Here is a 21662-nt window from a genome sequence, read left to right on the forward strand (position 1 = left end):
AGGGGGGGATGGGCCTGGGTCCACCTGCCTGAAGTCCACTGCACCCCCTAACAACTGCTCCAGGGACCTGCATACTGCTGCCAGGGAGGTGGGTATTACATTTGAGGGTGAAAATAAAAAGTTGTGAAACATCATTTTTTTTGTGGTAGGAGGGGGTTAGTGACCACTGGGGGAGTCAGGGGAGGTCATCCCCGATTCCCTCTGGTGGTAATCTGGTCATTTAGGGCACTTTTTGGGGCCTTATTCGTGAAAAAACAGGGTCCAGGAAAAGTGCCCTAAATTCTAGCTACAAAAGCATACTTTTTTTCCATTATCGGCGACAGGCGCCCATCTCTGTTCGGGTGATAACCATGCCCCAGTCCCGCCTTCACCACGCCTCTGACATGCCCCCGTCAACTTTGTACGCTTCCACGATGCAGTGCAGTTGAAAACGTCCAAGTTCGGCTTTCGATTATACCGCGTTATTCGTTTTTGTGAGATAAACGTCCATCTCCCGATTTAGGTCGGAACTTGGGCGTTTTTCTCGTTCGATTATAAGCAGGATAGTGTCATGAACCTGGAACATCAAGCACGGAACCAGACACATGTGCCAGCGATGCGCTTAATTCCTCTCTCCAGTTTGGGCGCGCCTACTCTGATGTCAGACGCCTTCACTTTATAACCCAGAACCTCTCACCACATCTTTGCCTCAGCTACTACCTTCTTGGTGTCTGGTGCGTTTTTTCCCTATCACTCTTCATCCTTGCTGACCACTGCCTGGACCGCCACCTGACCTGACTACTGCCTGGACCTGATCTCTGCTGGAATGATGCCTGCCCTGACCAGTGCCTAGACCTGATCTCTGTTGGATCGCCGCCTGCCCTGACCACTAGCTGGACCTGATCTTTGCTAGATTGCCACCTACCCTGACCACTGCCCTAACCTGACCTCTATTGGATCGCCACCTGCCCTGACTATTGCCAGGACCTACCTTCTGCTCAGCTCTGTTCCCGTCTCCTCCGTCTGTCAGAACCTGAGTCCTTCTCGCTCGCCCGACTCCTTAAGTCCTGTTGGCCACTGGAACCCAGGGGCTCAACCGCTGGGGAATGGTGGTCGCTGCAGGTAAGTGTTGGGTTTCTGACCGCTGGTCTCCGGATCAGCACAAGGGCTCACTTACTATTCCTGATATCTGTGACAGATAGCTGAGGCCATGAGCTCGTCAGACAAGCCCGAGCTACCTGACCTAGCACAACTTGTGCAGCAACAGCAAAGTCAACTGCATCACTTATCAGGAGTCCTCCTGGATGTTTGTTCCCAGCTCTCTACTTTCCGGATGTAGTAGCGCTCGGCAACTTAGCAGGCGGGCGCCTCCGTGCCGAATCCTGGACTCTTGCCCCTCCGAGTTCCTGAATCTCCTTGCTTCGATGGTTCACCAGCGGCCCGTCATGTATTCCTTAATCAGTTCCTCATGCACTTCAAACTACAGCCAGCGTCTTTCCTGTCGGACCGCGTTAAGTTAGTCTACATTATATCCCTACTGTTTGGTCAAGCCCTAGTTAGGGCCCCTCCCTTATGGGAGCAACAGGATCCTATCCTTACAGATCTTGCAGCTTTTCTTCATCAATTCAGGATGGTCTTTGATGAGCCTGGATGCCCCTCTTCGGCTGCGAGTGAGCTCCTCCAGCTACAACAAAGAAACCTCTCCATAGGGGCCTACAAAGTTCATTTTCAGACCCTTGGTCTTGGAGTTGCGCTGGAATTAGGAAGCTCTTACTGCTATGTTTTGGCAAGGACTACTGAGCGGATAAAGGATGAGCTCGCAGGATGGGATAGACCGGCCACTCTCGATGAACTTATAGCCTTGTGTATTCGAATTGACATTCGGTTCTAGGAGAGGGCCCAAGAACACGCAGATCAGCAGCGGCCTCCTCGCTTAGCTCCTCGCTTTCAACGACCTCTGCTTCCGCCTCCGTTCAGACTCCTCGCAGGAGAAAGCTGATGAACCTATGGTGGTTGGCCTTTACCACCTGTCTGAACAGGAGAGGTCCCATCGTCGATTCAATAACCTCTGTCTTTATTGCGGCTAGGCTGGTCATTTTCTTAGCAAATGCCCTCAGAAGATGGGAAACGCCTAGGCCTGGGAACATCGAGGAGAGTGATCCCGGGCCTCTCGTCGAACCTTTCATGAAGTGCATAGAAGTGCCCCTAGGGTGCCTCATTGCTCTCCTGGGATGTCTGGGGGATTAGTCTACTAAAATGCTAGCTCCTCCTACATCCCAATGGTATGAATCTGTTTTGCATTTGTTCTGGGGGGTTTCGAAAACGGACCAAAAAAAAAGTCCAAAGCACAAAACCTTGTTCAAAACAGTATTTTCAGAAAAAAAAATTTTTTTTCTTTTTGAAAAATTACCTTGTTTCCTGATCGGATTTTGGACGTTTTATGCAAAACGTCCAAAATCAGATTTAAGACATCATGTTGAAAATGCTCCTCTATGTGTATTGCCAACTAAAGCCTGTTGTTGTGGGACAGTAGCACCCTGCTGTTAAATTCTAAAAATCCATCTTTGAAATCTGACAAAGACATCAAATGGTTTGATATATCACATCACACGTGATTTTATTTTATTACTAGTAAAAAAGGTCCGTTTCTGAAAGAAATGAAACGGGTGCTAGCAAGGTTGTCCTCTAATGGCAATTATGTTTTTAAGGGAAATGTTAGGAGAGAGTATGTGTGAGAGAGAGTGAGTGAGAGAGTGAATGAGTATGTGTCAGAGAGTATGTGTGAGAGAAAAAGAGTGTGTGTCAGAGAGAGAGTGTGTGATTGCGAGAGAGACAGAATGTGTCTGTCTCTGTGAGTGAGAGAGTGTAGTGTGTGTCCCGTGTGAACCAATTATGCTCTCTTCCCTGCATTCATCCATATGCAGCATCTCTGCCCTGCCCCCTCCATCCATCGTGGTGCAGCAATTCTCCTCTGTCCATTGCCCTCCCCCCCCTACATGTGCATCAACTCTGCATTCTCCCTTGGCCTCCTCCCCCCCTCCTCCTCGCCCCTCAGTGGGGGAGGGTCAGCGCTGGCAGCGGGCAGGCAGGACTAGGGATCTTTCCTGCCTGCCCCGAAGAATTCGCTGGACAACCTGGATGGCTGGAGGGGGGGCAGGGGAGAGAGGAGAGTCGCTGGACATGGGTGGATGGAGGGTGCACTGCGCGAGACAGAGAGAGGGTAGGTGGTGCGCAGGCGTGCTTGTTGTGGCCACACGAGTGGCGCGATTCTTTGAGGTCATTGGTTGGTTGCCTTGTGCTGTGACGTCGTGTACCTTTGCCTAGCAACTCTGCAGCGTTCCCTTCCCTATCACTGTTCTGCCCTTGACGTCATCACGTTTTGACATGAAGGCAGGACAGAGAGAGGTGGTGACAGACTGACAAACCTTACGAACCCTTCACTTCAGTGTGCCACGGAGTCAGTTTCAGAACATTGGAGGTGCAAATTATTATAGTAGATTCTTACCAGAACATTTGAGCACTGCAGTATTCCAAACACTCCTCTGCTCTACGTCACAGAGACAAAATATACACACACATGTAAAGTAGTTAAGAATTTTCTGACCCTTCTGCATAGACATGAAATATTAAAAAAACAAAAAAACAAACACAAAATGACACTTCTAGGCCATAGATAAAAATCAGTACTAAAAGTGAAGCAAAAAAAAAAAAAAAAAGTTTTAATTACAGTAAATTCTTCTATTAGAAGTTAATTCCATATACAAATCTTTTCTATGCATGTCTATGGAAAGTGCACTAAAAGTAAAGCACATTTTAGTGCACATTTTTGCATGCTACACTCCTTCCGGCAGTGTGATTAATTTTAGCATGCAAACAGTGGCGTAGCTAGGGTAGTTGACACCCGGGGCCGGTCATTTTTTAACACCCGCCCCAAATCCAGTACTAGACATACCGAGAATACAAAACACTCAGGACCTATAGAGCAATTCTACCATACCATAAGCAGTAATTTGTACGAGTCACACAAGGAAAAGGAAAGCATCTTAAACACTACAGTGAGCACTAGAACATCAATTCACCTATTGTAAAACGAAAACAGACAGATTAGTACAGATCGTCGATCCTGCACAGACAATGCCAACTGAAAGCCATGTCTTTTTCACAAACACAGATACACCCTAATCCACTATAGAATAAGTAGTAATATTTAAACTTTCTATTTAGACAAAAATTAAACTGAACCCCCAAGATGCCAGACTCTGCATACAATGCAACACCACAGAAACAGAAAATGTCCCCTAGTACTGTGCAAAATATAAAGACAGCAGATGTAAATTTGAAAAAACTAACAAATACCAATCACCACTTTACAAATAGAAATAAAACAAATACAGAAAATAAAATAATACCATTTTATTGGACTAATACATTTAGCTTCCAGAGGCCAAAATCTCCTTCCTCAGGTCAATACAGTATAGTGCTGTTACAGTATCCTAGCCTGAGCTGAGGAAGGGGGTTTTGTTCTCTGAAAGTTAAGTCAAAATGTATTAAAATTAGTCCAATAAAAAGATTACCTTATTTACACGTTCTATTTATAAACATTTATTAACACAGCTATAATACTATATCCTAAAGCAAAAAAATAAAAATATATATTTTATTTACAGTTTGTTGTCTCTGGTTTCTGCTTTCCTCATCTTCTTTTCACTGCCTTCCTTCCATCCAGCATCTGTCTTTGCTCTCTCTCTCTGCCATCCAGTGTCTGCCCTCTCTAATGTCCCTTCCATCCACTGTCTGCCCCTTCCATCCAGTCTGCCCTCTCTCTCCCTTCCATCCATCCACATCTGCCCTCTATTTCTGCCCCTTCCATCCACTATCTGCCCGAGTCTGCCATCTCTCTCTCCTCCTTCCATCAACATCTGCCCTTTCTCTCTGCCCCTTAAATCCGTCTGCCCTCCCTCTCCCATCTATCCAGGGTCTGCCCTCCCTCACGCTCCCCCCTTCCATCCAGGGTCTGTCCCCTATCTCTCTGCCCCCTCTTTTCAGCCCCCAGCCAGTTCTCCCTTTTCTCTCACCAGTCCCGAGCTTCAGCCCCAGCCAGTTCTCCCTGTCCCCTTTAAAGCCCCCAGTCCCCACAGTTTCAGCCCCTGCCCCTTTTCAGCCCCCTGTTCCAGTACTAGCCCCCTTATCCCAACTACCCTCCTTTTCAGCCCCCAGTTCCAGCCCCCTTCATCCACCACAGCCTTGCATCCCCCCTTTTTAGCCCCAGGCATGGACCCATTTTCCATCCTGCCCCCTTGTCAGACCCCAGTTCCAGCTTCAGACCCCTTCTCCCATCTGAGCACTCCCCTCCCCAGTCCCGTTCTCCCCTCTAAGCTCCCCAATCCCCTTCTCCCCTCTGAGCACCCCAATCCCCTTCTCCCCTCTGAGCACCCCTCTGAGCTCCCCCACCCTCCCCAATCCCCTTCTCCCCTCTGAGCTCCCCAATCCCCTTCTCCCCTCTGAGCACCCCTCTGAGCTCCCCCACCCTTCCCCAATCCCCTTCTCCCCTCTGAGCACCCCTCTGAGCTCCCCAATCCTCTTCTCCCCTCTGTGCACCCCTCTGAGCTCCCCAATTCCCTTCTCCCCTCTGAGCTCCCCCACCCTCCCCAATCCCCTTCTCCCCTCTGAGCTCCCCAATCCCCTTCTGAGAACCCCTCTGAGCTCCCCCACCCCAATCCCCTTCTCCCGTGAGCTTCCTCACCTCACCCCACCCCACTCCCCTTTTCCCCTGTGAGCTCCCCCTCTCCCATCTGAGCCCCCCCTCCGTCGAGAGCCGACAGCTCTCGCCTTCTGTCACCACCCTGCCTTTTTTTTTAAAATCCATGCAGCCAGCGACGCAGGCAGCGCTTCCCGTCTGCCCTGCGTGCTGTGAAGGCAGAAAATCGTCTCGCTGGCGTCGGGCCTTCCCTCGCTGTGTCCCGCCCCCTTCTGAGGTAACTTCCTATTTCCTCGAGGGTGGGACACAGCGAGGGAAGGCCTGATGCCAGCGAGACGATTTTCTGCCTTCATAGCACGCAGGGCAGATGCGAAGCGCTGCCTGCGTCGCTGGCAGCATGGATTTAAAAAAAAAAAAAGGCAGGGTGGTGGCAGAAGACGGAGCACCCCCCACCCGCTGGCACCCGGGGCGGACCGCCCCCACCGCCCCGCCCTTGCTACGCCACTGCCTGCAAAAAAACTGTGCTCAAAATATGAGTAGTAAGGTGATAAAACTCCATTACACTGGCCCTTCTTTCAGTTACTAAGATGGCAATTACTTTTGTTGTGATTGAAGGAGATGGTAGAGTATTAGAGTGTAAGCTCTTTGAGCAGGGACTGTCCTTCTATGTTAAATTGTACAGCGCTGCATAACCCTAGTAGCGCTTTAGAAATGTTAAATAGTAGTAGTAGTAGTAGTAGTAATGTACATTTTTCAGGGAATATCAAATTGAAAACTTACCACAGGACATTCACATAATAAAGCATCTTCTATTTTTTCTAATTTTGAGCATTTTGGTAACTCATAAAGATGGTGTGGCTCTGAAGTAACACTGGGGAGGAAAAAAATGAATATTTAATCTACATCATCACTGTCCAGCAAAACAATAGTAAAATGACCAAATGCATAAATGCGATCAATGAAGTAAACTAGGAAATGGTAATTTGAAACCTAGTAACAAGATTAACATAAGAGTATCAAAAGTATATACATTTTATAGCACTGTAGAACAATCATTTAAACAGAAATATGTCAGTACAATACAAATAATACCATGACCAACAGCATGGAAGAACATTCAAATACCATAAATGAAACACGGTCGGCATAATACCAATGAAACACCTAACAGGCACACATTAGAACATTCAAACATAGATATGATGTTAATTCTGTTCATAAAATACAATAAAACACAGCCAAAGGGACAAGTGCAGTTGAGATATATAGACAGGGACAAGATGGGTGGTAAAAAATCAACTGGGATAAATACATGGGTTGCTAAAATGAACTATATGTTGAATAAGATGTGAGGAACTGGTCTAAGTTATAGGCGCACTGCAAGCTAGTCCAGGTATAAATAAGTGGATAGTCAATCAGCAAATGTATTAGAGGCTTGGGAGAATGGCCAGGATGTCACCAGCTTCATGAAGTGATGTAGTCTTGAGTTAGACTTAGCCCCTCTGAGTATGGTAGGTATCACATTGTACAAAACAAGCTATGAAAAATAACTTGAAAAATTGTTTTTTTATTTTTATCATTCACTTGTTTCTACAAAATTTCAATAAAGAAATTTTAAAAGTATCTACTTTACCAAATAGGACCTCAAAACTCCCGATAGAGATAAATACAAAAAGTATTGAGAAATCCACTATCATAAATGGAAGATATCATCATAGGTCCATGTATATAAGAAAAAAAAATCAGCTGCAAAAACTCCTTCACAAGGAGAAAACCAGGTGATTAAAAAAAAACAAACAAACCTCTTTTCAATGCCAAAAAAAGGAGCAAGTGAATGATCACATAAAAAAATAATTATAAAAAAAGGCAAGTCCTACAAACGCATTTCAAAAGCAAAAATCAAGCAGGAACCCCACAAGTCAGCAAACTGCTCGTAAACGATAGGGTCAGAAACAAAAAGCCCCCAAAGAGCATGGCCAGCCCCTCCAAAACAAAACTTATCTGAAGCTGTCATTAAAGCCGTTACTGAAACTGCTGTTTGGCTGGCATGTGGCTATGATTCCATAAGACCTCCAGTTCAACTCCACTCCAATTCCAAATACTTGAGGCAAGGAACTGTGGAATCCTCTTGACAATTAACATCATATCTCCCTCCAACAAGAGCACCATGTTTCGCTATTCATCATGCTGAGTCAGGAATGCAGAAAATTTAGACTGAAAATTACCCACTGCCATCACCGGCTCAAAGATGGCTTCGGTAAGACACAGACGCCAACGATTTAAAGAGCCAAACCACCATTTGACCAATCACATGCAAGCCAGTGAGACCAATGAACACACAGGGGCTCCTCTGTGTGTTCATTGGTCTCGCTGGCTTGTATGATTGGTCAAGTGGGGGGTTTGGCTCTTGCCCAGACCTGCCAAATGTAAGCCCACCCGCCCGCCCCCTCCCAACACAAGACCTGGAGGTCCACCCCCACTCCCAAAACACAAAAAAGCTTGGTGGTCCGGTGGGACCGCTAGCTTCCCCATTTCCACATCGATCAAACACGCCCTGGTGGTCCAGTGGGACCGCAGTCTACCTAGCCTGCCCTCCCTCCCTCCCACCCCAGCAGCCTACCTCTCCATAGTAGTAGGTGGAGGAGGAGGGAGGGATTAGCACTCACTCTCTCCTTTTTGGGCACCTTCCCAAAATGGCAGCATCCGACCCTGCCCAGTGCATCCACTGGACCTCCAGGTCTTGTGTTTGGAGGGGAGTGGGTGGGCAGGCATAGGTTTGACAGGTCTAGGAGAAAATCCCTGTCAAACCTCTTCAGTGGGTCTCCCTCATTCCTCTCTTACTGGCAAATCCTAATGCCAACTCCAAGCTGGCGTAAGGTTTGCAGCAGTCGTAGCGCCCTTATTTAGCACACTGTCCGCTGATCATGAGGTAGGAATGCAGGAGACCCTTGTCTGCAGGCAATTAGCGTTCAGAGCTGACAAGCTTATTACACGGGTGCAGAAGGACAGCAATGTGCGCTTGCACTTCCTGTTTTGCCTGGGCATCAACACAAGAGCTGCGCTTACCCTAAAACTTTTGTGCCAGGCATGCTTCTACCCCTTAACTTCCCACTTCTCAATGTTAACAGCATGAATATACATGCGATTAGTGTTCAGCTTTGGGAAGTTTTTTTTCTGCGCTGTTCCCATGGTATTTCCCAGTGCTGTTCCATACCGCGCCAAAGTTCTGAAAAGCAGTTCCTCAGCGAGGAAGAAGCCAGAGAGGTAAGGGGTTTATCCTTGCACCACACCAAAGGAGAAAGAAGCTAGAAGGACAGGAAGCCATCTGCCTCACTTTTATGCAAGGAGAGAGAAGACACTTTTTGCATTTGTATGGGCTCTTTTCAGTTGGTAAAATTAACAATTTAAAAAATGTAATTTTTGCACAAGAAAGCACAGGGTAGATGTCTGGCATGGCATCAACATGAACTTATGGAGGAGGTAATCAATACACTAACAACAGCAGCAACGGTAATTACCACCATGTATTTTATAGTATGTCTAAAGTTAAAAGCAAGTGCTAAAATGTTACCTGTAGAAAATTTTATAAAGAATTACCTGTTAAAACAACATCTGTAGTTGTCAAAGTAAATCCGTCCTCTTTCATATACAATAGGAGACTTAGAATGCTTTGTCCAAACCTTTTGGAACTTAGTACTTTCCTGCAAAACATAAGTAGAGGAGTGTGGTAGCCGTGTTAGTCCACTCTTAAGATTATCAATAGAAATCAAACAAAATAAAACATGGAAAAGAAAATAAGATGATACCTTTTTTATTGGACATAACTTAATACATTTCTTGATTAGCTTTCGAAGGTTGCCCTTCTTCGTCAGATCGGAAATAAGCAAATGTGCTAGCTGACAGTGTATATAAGTGAAAACATTCAAGCATTACTATGACAGTCTGACAGGGTGGGAGGATGGGGGTGGGTCGGAGGTATGCAAGGGGACATCAAAGCATATCATTGATATTCTAACAGGATGGGTGTGGATAGGTGAGGGGTGGGGTGATCAACAGAGACATACAGCTTTATGGTTTATAATGGGTTAGGAACCCCAGATCCTTGTTAAGTCCTTTCTGTTGGGTGTTAAAATATTCAATCATTCTGACTTCAAAGGTCTTACGTTCTTGTATGGTTTTAAAGTTACCTGTCAGTATTGTCACTGTGAAATCACTGGTACAGTGTCCTGGTTCTGTGAAGTGCTGTCCCACCGGGGTGGGGGCCCTACTGGCTGTATTGTTCATATGATGTCTATGTAAATTGAATCTTGTCTTAAGCATCTGGCCTGTTTCTCCAATATAGCATCCTTTGTTACATTTTTTGCACTGAATGATATACCACATTGGAAGATGAGCAAGTGAAAGATCCCTTTATGTTGCATATCTTTCCTCTGTGGATGACTTTGGGGTCCTGTGAAATATTTTGGCATAGTTTGCAACTGGATAAATTACAGGGAAGTGTGCCCTTCTGTTCCTTTTCAGTCTGTGATGGAAGTTTACTTCTGATTAGCTTGTGTTTTAAGTTGGGTGGCTGTCGGAAGGCCAGTACTGGTGGGGATGAGAATATCTCTTTCAGTAATTCATCCTCCTGGAGTATAGGTTGTAGATCTCTTATGATTTTCCTCAGTTTTTCCAGCTCTGGATTGTATGTCACTACAAGGGGGATTCTGTCTGTGGATTTTTTCTCCTTGTACTGTAGCAGATTCTCCCTGGGTGTTTTGAGGGAGGAGGCATTACTACTACTACTACTACTACTACTATTTAGCATTTCTATAGCGCTACAAGGCGTATGCAGCGCTGCACAAACATAGAAGAAAGACAGTCCCTGCTCAAAGAGCTTACAATCTAATAGACAAAAAATAAAGTAAGCAAATCAAATCAATTAATGTGTACAGGAGGGAGGAGAGGAGGGTAGGTGGAGGCGAGTGGTTGCAAGTGGTTACGAGTCAAAAGTGGTTAGAGCTAAAAGAAAAGCCTTCAGAAAATGGAAGAAGTAACCAACTGAAAATAATAAGAAACAGCATAAGGAATGTCAAGTCAAATGCAAAGTGCTGATAAGGAAGGCTAAGAGGGATTTCGAAAAAAGATTGCGTTGGAGACAAAAACACATAGTAAAAAATTTTTTACGCATATTAAAACCAGGAATCCGGCAAAAGAATCAGTTGGACTGCCAGATGACCAAGGAGCAAAAGGGGCAATCAGGAAAGACAAAACCTATTTTGGGGTTGTAGCCTTTCTGTTTGAAGGATGCAGTCAGGCTTTTAAGGTGTCTGTCTCTGTCCCCTGGGTCAGAGCAGATACGGTGGTATCTTGTGGCTTGGCTGTAAATGATGGATCTTTTTGTATGTGAAGGATGGAAGCTGGAGTTGTGGAGGTAGCTGCATCTGTCTGTGGGTTTCTTGTATATAGATGTTTGTATACAGCCATCACTGATTGAGACCGTGGTGTCCAAAAAATTGACTTTTTCTGGGGAGTAGTCAATTTTGAATCTGATTGTAGGATGGTATGTATTGAAGGCAGAATAAAATTGTTTCAGAGTTTCTTCACCCTCCGTCCAAATCATAAAAATGTCATCGATGTACCGGTAGTATTTTAGAGGTTTGGTCTGGTGTGTATTCAGAAATGTCTCTTCCAGCTCAGCCATAAAAAGGTTGGCATATTGGGGTGCTGTCCTGGTGCCCATCGCAGTGCCCATTATTTGCAGATAGATATCATTGTTAAAGCAGAAGTAGTTGTGAGTTAAAATGAATTTGATTAATTTTGTAATAGTTTCTGGTGAGTATTGATGGTCCAGTGTGGATTTTTTTTTAGGAGTCTTCCACATGCAGCTATGCCATCCGCATGTGGAATGTTGCTGTATAGTGATTCTACATCCATCGTGACCAGAAGGGTGTTAGGTGGTAGTTGCTTGATATTTTTAAATTTATTCAGAAAGTCTGTGGTGTCTTGTATGAAGCTGTTAGTTTTGTGTACGAGAGGTTTCAGAATTCCCTCTATGAATCCAGATATTTCTTCCGTGAGTGTGCCAATACCTGATATGATTGGTCTGCAAAACATAAAAAGTGTGGGGTTTTTTCCCTAGTAATCTTACTAATTCTTAAGTGCTGTAAGATCTTATCAGCTAGATGGTTTGCTTTTGCATTACATACAAAAAGAAATGCCTTATTTATTGATTCAGTCATTGCACTGCAATTTTACTACAATAATATGGACACTGCTTCAAAGATTAAATCAGGGGTAAAATTAATTTACAAAAATCGTACAAGCCCAAAATTTTTAGGAACAAGGGCATTTTTTTCTTTCACTACATTGGTAGATTTTTTGGGGGGGCATGTTAAAGTTTGTACTTAATGTTTTGGTTCTTTTCTTGTTACTTTCTGCTCTCTTTCACACATCTTCTCTCTCCAGGCAGTGGTCCTTTGGGCTTCCAACCTAACGAATTAGGTCTGTAACAACTCCTAACCACTACTCATTTGCCTCCCCCCTTGTTCCTTCTCACCCAGTACTTCCCTCGCCCTTAATTGTCTTGTCTGTCTGTATTATTTTAGATTGTAAGCTCTATTGAGCAGGGACTGTCTCTCTGTCAAGTGTTCAGCGCTGCGTGCGTCTGGTATACAAATGCTAATAATGATAATAATAATAGTAGTAGTAACATAGTAAATGACGGCAGATAAAGATCTGTACAGTCCATCCAGTCTGCCCAACAAGATAAACTCATTTTACATGGTATGTGATACTTTATATGTATACCGAAGTTTGATTTGTCCTTGCCTTTCTCTGGGCACAGACCATAGAAATCTGCCCTATACTTTAATGTGCTTTGTGAAAAACATAATGCACACTAAAATACCACTTAAGAAGCAACATAATAAATAGGTTAAGATGATGACTATGGGGCAAGAGTCTGGGACCAGACTACCTACATCCAAATCATACCATTCTGTGTGCATTGTGCAATTACAGTATTACACACTCTAACAGTCTTCTACTTTCTACTCTGTACAGAACTAACCACCTTCATCTTTCATGCATAATAATGTATGCTGGTTGAACAGGAAAAGGTCTACAGAGTAAAAGCAAGCTGAGCCCGGTGCAGATTAGTAACACAGCTATGTCCACTATGTCGATCTGTGGTATCAGATGGACATAGTGGCACAGAACAACTGAACAATACTCTGTAGTGAAATTTTTTATTTTTCAACATTTTTATTGATGACAACCAAAAGCCAAATAAGACACATTTCACAGAGTAAATAGATACAGGCGGACATATGAAAAGGATATTCTGTGAATTCAATTTGCTACAATCTGTCATCAAACTTTTAACATTTTAACCCCCCCCCCCCCCCTTAATATTGTTTTAACATTTTATTAATGAGATTCAAACTTAGACAAACTTCTATGTAACCCAATGAGACCATCAATTTCCCAACTATAAACATTCAAACCCAACCCCACCCCTCATTATTTATGTCTGACCAACCACAATTTTGCGCGACAATCCTACAATGACAATTTACCCCAAACTCCATACTCTTCCTTGCTAGATTATATCCTACACCAGCTCTGTGTATGGCCTGCATTGGCAGTTTCCTTAAACAAATTCAACCCTGAACCCCTCTACACACCCCCTCCCCCTCCCATCAATTCTTGCCGATTAATATACACACAGGTTTGTCATTCCTCCTCTATCCCAAATGTCTCCCTCCTCCCATCACAGTTTTTACTCTGTAGTGAAATTTTTATTGTGGCCCCTGACGCAGGAGGCTATCTACCAAAACACGGACTGTGTTGGGTCTGACAACAACTTGCAAGATGGAATATTTTATTTCGTCAGGCATTACAAGACAGCCAATATATGCCGAACTTCTCTACAGATATGTTGCAATGGAGAAGTGTCATAAAATTTATTTCAGTTTGGCCATCTTTCGGACAGTGATGGTGCAGGCAGGCAAGTCTGTGAAAACAAAGGCTGTTGGGAGAAAATTCTAACACAGGTTGCCTAAATTTCAGTTATTGTTGTGGGACAGTGGCAACTGTAAAATCATCCTTTGAAATTTACAAACAGTGGCATCTACTGCTTTTGAAACATTATCACACTTGTTTTGGGAAACATAGAATGACACCAACCGTGCTTCCCCTCTCTCTTCCAGGTCAAAGACAACACAGATACAAAACACATATAATGTGGGATACAAATGAGACAAATAAATAAATAAATATACACAAAGGAGTTTAGAAAAAAATCTACAAGCCATGCTCCACATTCTTTCCTGACTTGTTAAGTTTCCATCCAGCCACTGGATAGCTTTAGTGATTTGTCGGGGGCTTATTACTTCTTATCTCTCTCTCGATATATAGCTACACATACACACTGACATCCAGCTCATGAAACAAAACAAAAAAAATAAATAAAAGGGGGAGGGGATAAAGTCAATTCTGTATCCAATTCTCAAATGCCACTTTGTGATACTATCTATAGTAATTTTAGGGTGATTTCCAGTTGGATACAAGAAAGCTATTGATAAATGGACAAAATACAGAATTTGAGGACTGCCAACTGTAAATTTGCCTATTCCACCATTGTCATTTGTGGATCAGCATTCAATACACACCTTGTCTTAGATATACAGTGGTGGAAATAAGTATTTGATCCCTTGCTGATTTTGTAAGTTTGCCCACTGACAAAGACATGAGCAGCCCATAATTGAAGGGTAGGTTATTGGTAACAGTGAGAGATAGCACATCACAAATTAAATCCGGAAAATCACATTGTGGAAAGTATATGAATTTATTTGCATTCTGCAGAGGGAAATAAGTATTTGATCCCCCACCAACCAGTAAGAGATCTGGCCCCTACAGACCAGGTAGATGCTCCAAATCAACTCGTTACCTGCATGACAGACAGCTGTCGGCAATGGTCACCTGTATGAAAGACACCTGTCCACAGACTCAGTGAATCAGTCAGACTCTAACCTCTACAAAATGGCCAAGAGCAAGGAGCTGTCTAAGGATGTCAGGGACAAGATCATACACCTGCACAAGGCTGGAATGGGCTACAAAACCATCAGTAAGACGCTGGGCGAGAAGGAGACAACTGTTGGTGCCATAGTAAGAAAATGGAAGAAGTACAAAATGACTGTCAATCGACAAAGATCTGGGGCTCCACGCAAAATCTCACCTCGTGGGGTATCCTTGATCATGAGGAAGGTTAGAAATCAGCCTACAACTACAAGGGGGGAACTTGTCAATGATCTCAAGGCAGCTGGGACCACTGTCACCACGAAACCATTGGTAACACATTACGACATAACGGATTGCAATCCTGCAGTGCCCGCAAGGTCCCCTGCTCCGGAAGGCACATGTGACGGCCCGTCTGAAGTTTGCCAGTGAACACCTGGATGATGCCGAGAGTGATTGGGAGAAGGTGCTGTGGTCAGATGAGACAAAAATTGAGCTCTTTGGCATGAACTCAACTCGCCGTGTTTGGAGGAAGAGAAATGCTGCCTATGACCCAAAGAACACCGTCCCCACTGTCAAGCATGGAGGTGGAAATGTTATGTTTTGGGGGTGTTTCTCTGCTAAGGGCACAGGACTACTTCACCGCATCAATGGGAGAATGGATGGGGCCATGTACCGTACAATTCTGAGTGACAACCTCCTTCCCTCCGCCAGGGCCTTAAAAATGGGTCGTGGCTGGGTCTTCCAGCACGACAATGACCCAAAACATACAGCCAAGGCAACAAAGGAGTGGCTCAGGAAGAAGCACATTAGGGTCATGGAGTGGCCTAGCCAGTCACCAGACCTTAATCCCATTGAAAACTTATGGAGGGAGCTGAAGCTGCGAGTTGCCAAGCGACAGCCCAGAACTCTTAATGATTTAGAGATGATCTGCAAAGAGGAGTGGACCAAAATTCCTCCTGACATGTGTGCAAACCTCATCATCAACTACAGAAGACGTCTGACCGCTGTGCTTGCCAACAAGGGTTTTGCCACCAAGTATTAGGTCTTGTTTGCCAGAGGGATTAAATACTTATTTCCCTCTGCAGAATGCAAATAAATTCATATACTTTCCACAATGTGATTTTCCGGATTTAATTTGTGATGTGCTATCTCTCACTGTTACCAATAACCTACCCTTCAATTATGGGCTGCTCATGTCTTTGTCAGTGGGCAAACTTACAAAATCAGCAAGGGATCAAATACTTATTTCCACCACTGTAGGAGCAAAGCTTGACTAAACCTTCAGTCTGGAGTCTCCTATTTCATAAATGTAGCTAAAAGAATTAACACTAGTAAAAAAAAGTCCTGGTTCTGACACAAATGAAACGGGTGCTAGCAAGGTTTTCCTTGGCTCCCCTGTAGCCACCCATGTCCAATGACCCTCCACTCCCCCTGCAGCCACCCATGTCCAGCGACCCTCCTCTCCCCCTGCGCCCACTGCAGCCACCCATGTCCAGAAACCCCCTGCCCCCCCTGTAGCCACTCATGTCCAGCGACCCTCCTCTCTCCCCTGCCCCCCCTGCAGCCACCCTCCTCTGGACATGGATCAGCTGTGAGGCATGTTTTATTTTCCCCTGGGTTCTGAAGTTGACATCATAATGGCTACGGTGATGTCAGCCTGATCTACGGAGCCTAGCAGACCAACTCGGAATGAGCCACGATCCCTGGCAAGTCAGAACGTTGGAGGTGAGAATTATTATATAGGATAAGCATTAGCAAGCTCTAAATGACTTAAGATCATAAGAAAAACTATAATCATTCAATACATAATCATGTTATTTAATAATTGGACAACTGCAGTGGTCTATGCACAGGGCTTACATGCACCTACAGCTAATCTAAATACTATATGGCTACCAGGATTACTTTGAAATGTTCAAGAGGGGCTAATGCAGTTACTCTAATTCACAAATTATATTGGCTCCCAATTATGCTTCTGCCTAGTTCAAACGTTTGGCACTAAGATTTGGAGTTGTGCAATGAGTAGTAAAATTGTACCCACTACAGAAAAACTAAGATCAAGCTGAGGAAACAACTTTTTATCCATCATTTTAGAAGACTGGGAAAACTATGTAAAGGTTAGGGTTTCCTGTTCAAGATAAGATCACACATGAAATGAATATCACTCTGAGGAAAGACCTGGTTGTTTCCCCATCTTGATAACAGATGAAAGATATGGCTTAAGAGGTCTTTTACTAAGGGACAGTAGCATTTTTAACTCGCACTAAAAAAATCAGCTAGTGCTAAACACTTGAGATGCCCACAAGAATATAACGAGTGTCTCAGCATTTAGCACCACCTGATTTTCAGCATGAGCTAAAAACGCTAGCACACCTTAATAAAAGGCCCCCTAAATTTGGCTTTGTGTCTAGTTTCGATTCAGCAAGGGTAACATAAGGACATAAGTATTGCCATACTGGGACAAACCGAAGGTCTATCAAGCCCAGCATCCTGTTTCCAACAGTGGCTAATGCAGGCTACAAGTACCTGGCAAGATCCCAAAACAGTACAATATATTTTATGCTGCTTATCCTAGAAATAAAGCAGTGGATTTCCCCAAGTCCATTTTAATAATGGCTTATGGACTTTTCTTTTAGATGTTATCCAAACCATTTTAAAACCCTGCTAAACTAACTGCATTTACTATATTCTCTGGCAACGAATTCCAGAGTTTAATTATATGTTGAGTGAAGAAATATTTTCTCAGATTTACTAATTTGTAGCTTAATTGTGTGTCCCCTACTCCTAGTATTTTTGGAAACAGTAAACAAGTATTGGGCTGAGTAGGTTCAGGAAAACATAATTGGCTGCCCTGGGCAATGGATGGAGTTTGGCTGTTTGCAGCAAGACAAGCTTTGAAACGCGGAGTATTTAAGAAGGGGAATTCTATCACCCCTTGTTTTTTTAGTTTTGACCCCGGACGCAGCCTGAGGGCGAAACGTGGCCATGTCGGGTTTGTTTTTTGATTCACACCAATTAAATTATTTCATATGTTTATGTTTTATATTAGTCTACCTTTTTTTTACTATTATTCTATCATAGTAAGGAGACTGTTGCCTTTTTTGTTTGTTTCTGAACCAAACCTGAGCAACAAATCTGGAGGCAGTTGGTTTTACTGCATTATAAACATTGTAAATATTTTTTAATGTACATTTCTTTCAAGAGAATCTAGAATCCAGCCAGAACTGATATATGTCTAAATATAGTCAAGGCATCTTTGTAAGGTAAAGTGAAATCTTATCCAGCCAAAAACACATACAACTTAAGTTAACAACAAGAGCAAAGAATGCAAAACCTACAGATAAGAGAAAGATGTGCTGGACCCACTCACTACTTCAGCAGAAGCAATGCAAAAAAAAAAAAAATCATTCACAGAAAAGGCATGCCTTTGGCTGGGTAGCAGGGCAATAGTCAAAAGACTGCAGAGAGACTTGGGAACCTAAAGATGTGTAAAAGGTAGAATAACAATTCAAAAAATAAATAAATAAAAAAAGGCCACGACTTCACAAGAAGTTTAGGGGGATTCCAAGACAGCAGACCAGTGCTGAAGTCTTTCTGATCTACTCTTATCTTTACAATTTAATTTTCCTTCATGGGCAAATCTAAGGGTAAACAACTGGCGCTTCTCTCAACTGGTGACCTCTGTTGTATGTGATCTGATGCCATTGAGCAGGCCAGGAACTCAAGAGCAAAGATCAGGAAGAGACCAATTGTAGATCCCAAGGATCGGGAAGAGACTAGTGTAGACCCCTTGAGAAATGGGAGAACCTGAGATCTGCCAAGGGCCATGATTTGACTGCTCCCACACCACAGCCTTCTGCTCAGTTTGCCAGTCCTGGAGACCCTTGTGCTTTAACCAGAAGACGCCAAAGGCCAGAGGATGAGAAGAGACAAGCTTGGTGGTCCTAGCAACTAGGCGATTGACACCTATCCTTGTGAAAGCTGGTGATGAAGCAGGCAGAGGTGAGATGGCAAGTGATCCGTCTTCAATATTCCACAGGTACTCTCAGTGGCTATTGCTGCAGCAGTAGGAGAACTTAACAAGTTTTGTTGCTCGTTTGTTTACAGATGCAGCCCATGGTGGTTACGTGGAGGTCATGGCTGACTTGGCAAAAGGTTTTGCCCTCACAAGCAAATGCACTAACAAAATTTAACCTCAGTGCAATTACAAATACAAAGACATTCTGCTGAGCCAGAAAAAGTAATTGCACAGGTGGATAACTTGAAAAAAAAAAAAAAAAGAGAAGTTAATCATCAAAATCTATACAGACGGGAGGAGGTGACGTCACGGTGCCGAATGGTTGCCTGAACTGAAAGCTCTCGCACCCTCCTATCTTTAAAGGCTTCATTCGCCCTCTTCCACATAAATTTCGCCCTTATTTGGAGCAGAGGCGAAAGTAAGACTCGAAGCTACCATGAGTAAGTGTGCGTCGCAATTCCATAAAGACCCAGAGTGCCACGCAGCGAAACAAACTAGCAAAGGCCCACAGCACCATGTGTCCCTGGCACCTCTCTCGCACTCTTGATTCGGATTCAGCAGCATCTCAGTCGGAGTTGCGCCCTGTTGCTGCGACGCGAGAGAAACCAAGAAAGCTAGCTAAATCTCTCCAAACTATAAGAGAGGAGATTAAATCCTCTAAGAATGAAATACTTGAGAAGATGGCGATTTTAAGCACAGACCTGAATGAGTTGGGTCGCCGCGTGGAGGACCTAGAGAGCCGAGTGAAGAAGCAAGCTGTGCAATTCACCGATCTAGCGTCAAAGGTGGATTTGGTTTCTTCTCAATACTCTGATCTCCAATTTAAAGTTGACAATCTGGAGAATCGCGGTAGAAGGTGCAACCTTCGTTTCCGTGGCGTTCCTGAGTGCGGGGAGGCGGAGGATGTCCCAACAGTTTTCGGGTCCTATGTGCAAAGCTGCTGGACACGGATTCGTCTGTGGAGCCAACTGAGTTTGATAGAGCACATCGGGCTCTTGGAAAACCACTGGACAATAGACCACGAGACATCATTGCTAAATTTGGTTCCTCAGCTGCAAGAGAGCGTTTGCTAAAAAAGGCCTGTCAAATGCCATATGTGGATTACAATGAGGCTAGAGTTCAGATTTTCCAGGACTTATCAGCCTTTACGCTGTCCCAAAGGCGCATCATGAAGCCGGCTCTGGAAGTTCTAACCAAGGGGAAGATTTCCTACAGATGGGCTTTTCCGTTTGCACTGCTTTTCACTCTAGAGGGAAAACTGCATCATGTCCGCCATCTTTCGGAGGCATAGAAGGCTTTGCACGAGGCAGGATTGTCCCAGTCACCTGTCCCGCCAGTGGAAATAGCCACCTCTACAAAGGCTGGTTTCCAAAAATGAGAGTGGGTTGCACCTAAATCGAGGATTTCTTCACATAATGTTTGACTTTCTTATGCGACTGCCAAATGATTTGCGCTTACTCATGTGTATGTTCTAATAAGGGTTGAACTGCTATTATCAATAGCTGCTTTTAGATAATACATGAAGGTATGAAGGTTGGGGGTTTTGTAGCGGGGGGGGGGGGGGGAGGATGCTTGTGGTGGGTGGTTTGGGTAGGCTGGTTGGGTGTTGTAATATCTTTTCCTTTCTGTTTTTTTACCCATCCTGGTCTCCCTTGAGGCCATAGTTTGGTGTGTGATGGAAGGAGGGGTTGGGTGGGGATGGGTGTTGATAGGGAGATCTGACGTAGAGTGTGAGTAGTGGGTGGGCTGCTTGGAAGTGGAAAGAGTGTTAGTGTAGAGTTGTGTGAAAGAGGTTTGGGAAGGGGGGGGGTTCTTTTTTTTCTTTTCTTTTCTCTCTTCTCCTTCCAACATGTTCAGGTCTGCTTGGTTTCCATGTTGTACCAGAGTTAACAAGCTTGTATTTTGAAGTTTAAATGAGTGTGGATCTAAAGTTCTTGACATACAATGTCAAGGGTCTGAACTCTCCTCAAAAGCATCAAAAGCTATTTAAGGAATTGCTTGTTCCATAAACCTCATGTTGTATTTCTACAGGAGACTCATTTAAAGAGGGAACACGAAAAATATTTGACTCATCATCATTACCCACATGTCTATTGCGCTTCTGCTGCATCGAAGAAACGGGGTTTGCAATCTTGCTTCACTCTTCCTTGCAGGTTCAGGTGTTGAAAACCAGGTGTGACCCTGCTGGTAGATTTTTGCTTTTACATGTATTATTGAATAATTTAGCTTTTACCCTAGTCGCTGTTTATGCGCCCAACAAATCTCAGGGGGAATTTTTTGTCAGGCTTGGCAAAGTTGTCCAATCTTATCCCTATGGTAAACTGGTATTAGGAGGCGACTTTAACGCATCTTTTGACCCAGCCTTGGATAGGTCTGGTGCAGTGTTGAGAATTGATGTTAAAAACTGTAAAGCACTGATTGACCTAGCCCGAGCTTTAGCCGTGTGCGATGTGTGGCAACTACATCATCCAAAGGAATGGGACTATTCCTTTTATTCCCATTCTCATGATTCTTACTCCCATATTGACCATTTGTTATTTGATATCTCTTTGATTCAGGGGAGTTGTCTCTCAGGTACTGGCCCCATTACTATTTCGGATCACTCGCCAACCTGGGTTCAGCTTTCATCCTTTTGTTTTTATGCAAGATAATCAATCTCAGGTGATGACTTATTTGAATTGTAAATTAAATTTTTTGTGCTGAATGAATGACTATGATTTGGTTCTAAATGTTCAAAATCCTTCACCAATGTGGTGCTCTTGTAAGTCAAATTTACTGACTGTTCGATCAGTGCTGAAAGGTAAGCCAGTTCCATTGAAGGATAATATAGTCACTTTGGGATATAAATATGATGGCTCCATGAAATTTGACAAACACATTGGCTCTGTTAAATCATCTTACTTTCAGCTTAGACATTAAAAAAAAAAAGAGGCCCCGCCGAAGGGACACCACCTTGTAAGTGGT

The 21662-nt window shown here is 44.0% G+C and overlaps 1 protein-coding gene across 3 annotated transcripts in view; it reads right to left on the bottom strand.

Annotated features, from left to right (window-relative positions):
* DCAF17 (DDB1 and CUL4 associated factor 17) overlaps window positions 1–21662 on the bottom strand; it is a 163710-nt gene that overhangs the window by 111940 nt on the left and 30108 nt on the right. For all 3 annotated transcript variants that reach the window (XM_030210498.1, XM_030210496.1, XM_030210497.1), the window contains exons 3-4: window positions 9275–9378; window positions 6458–6548 (exon numbers count right to left, since the gene is read on the bottom strand). In XM_030210498.1, the coding sequence (XP_030066358.1) occupies window positions 6458–6548; window positions 9275–9378 (195 nt within the window). The remainder of the gene's footprint in view (window positions 1–6457; window positions 6549–9274; window positions 9379–21662) is intronic.

Source organism: Microcaecilia unicolor, chromosome 7 (genome assembly GCF_901765095.1).
Source record: "Microcaecilia unicolor chromosome 7, aMicUni1.1, whole genome shotgun sequence".
Classification (NCBI taxonomy): Eukaryota; Metazoa; Chordata; class Amphibia; order Gymnophiona; family Siphonopidae; genus Microcaecilia; species Microcaecilia unicolor.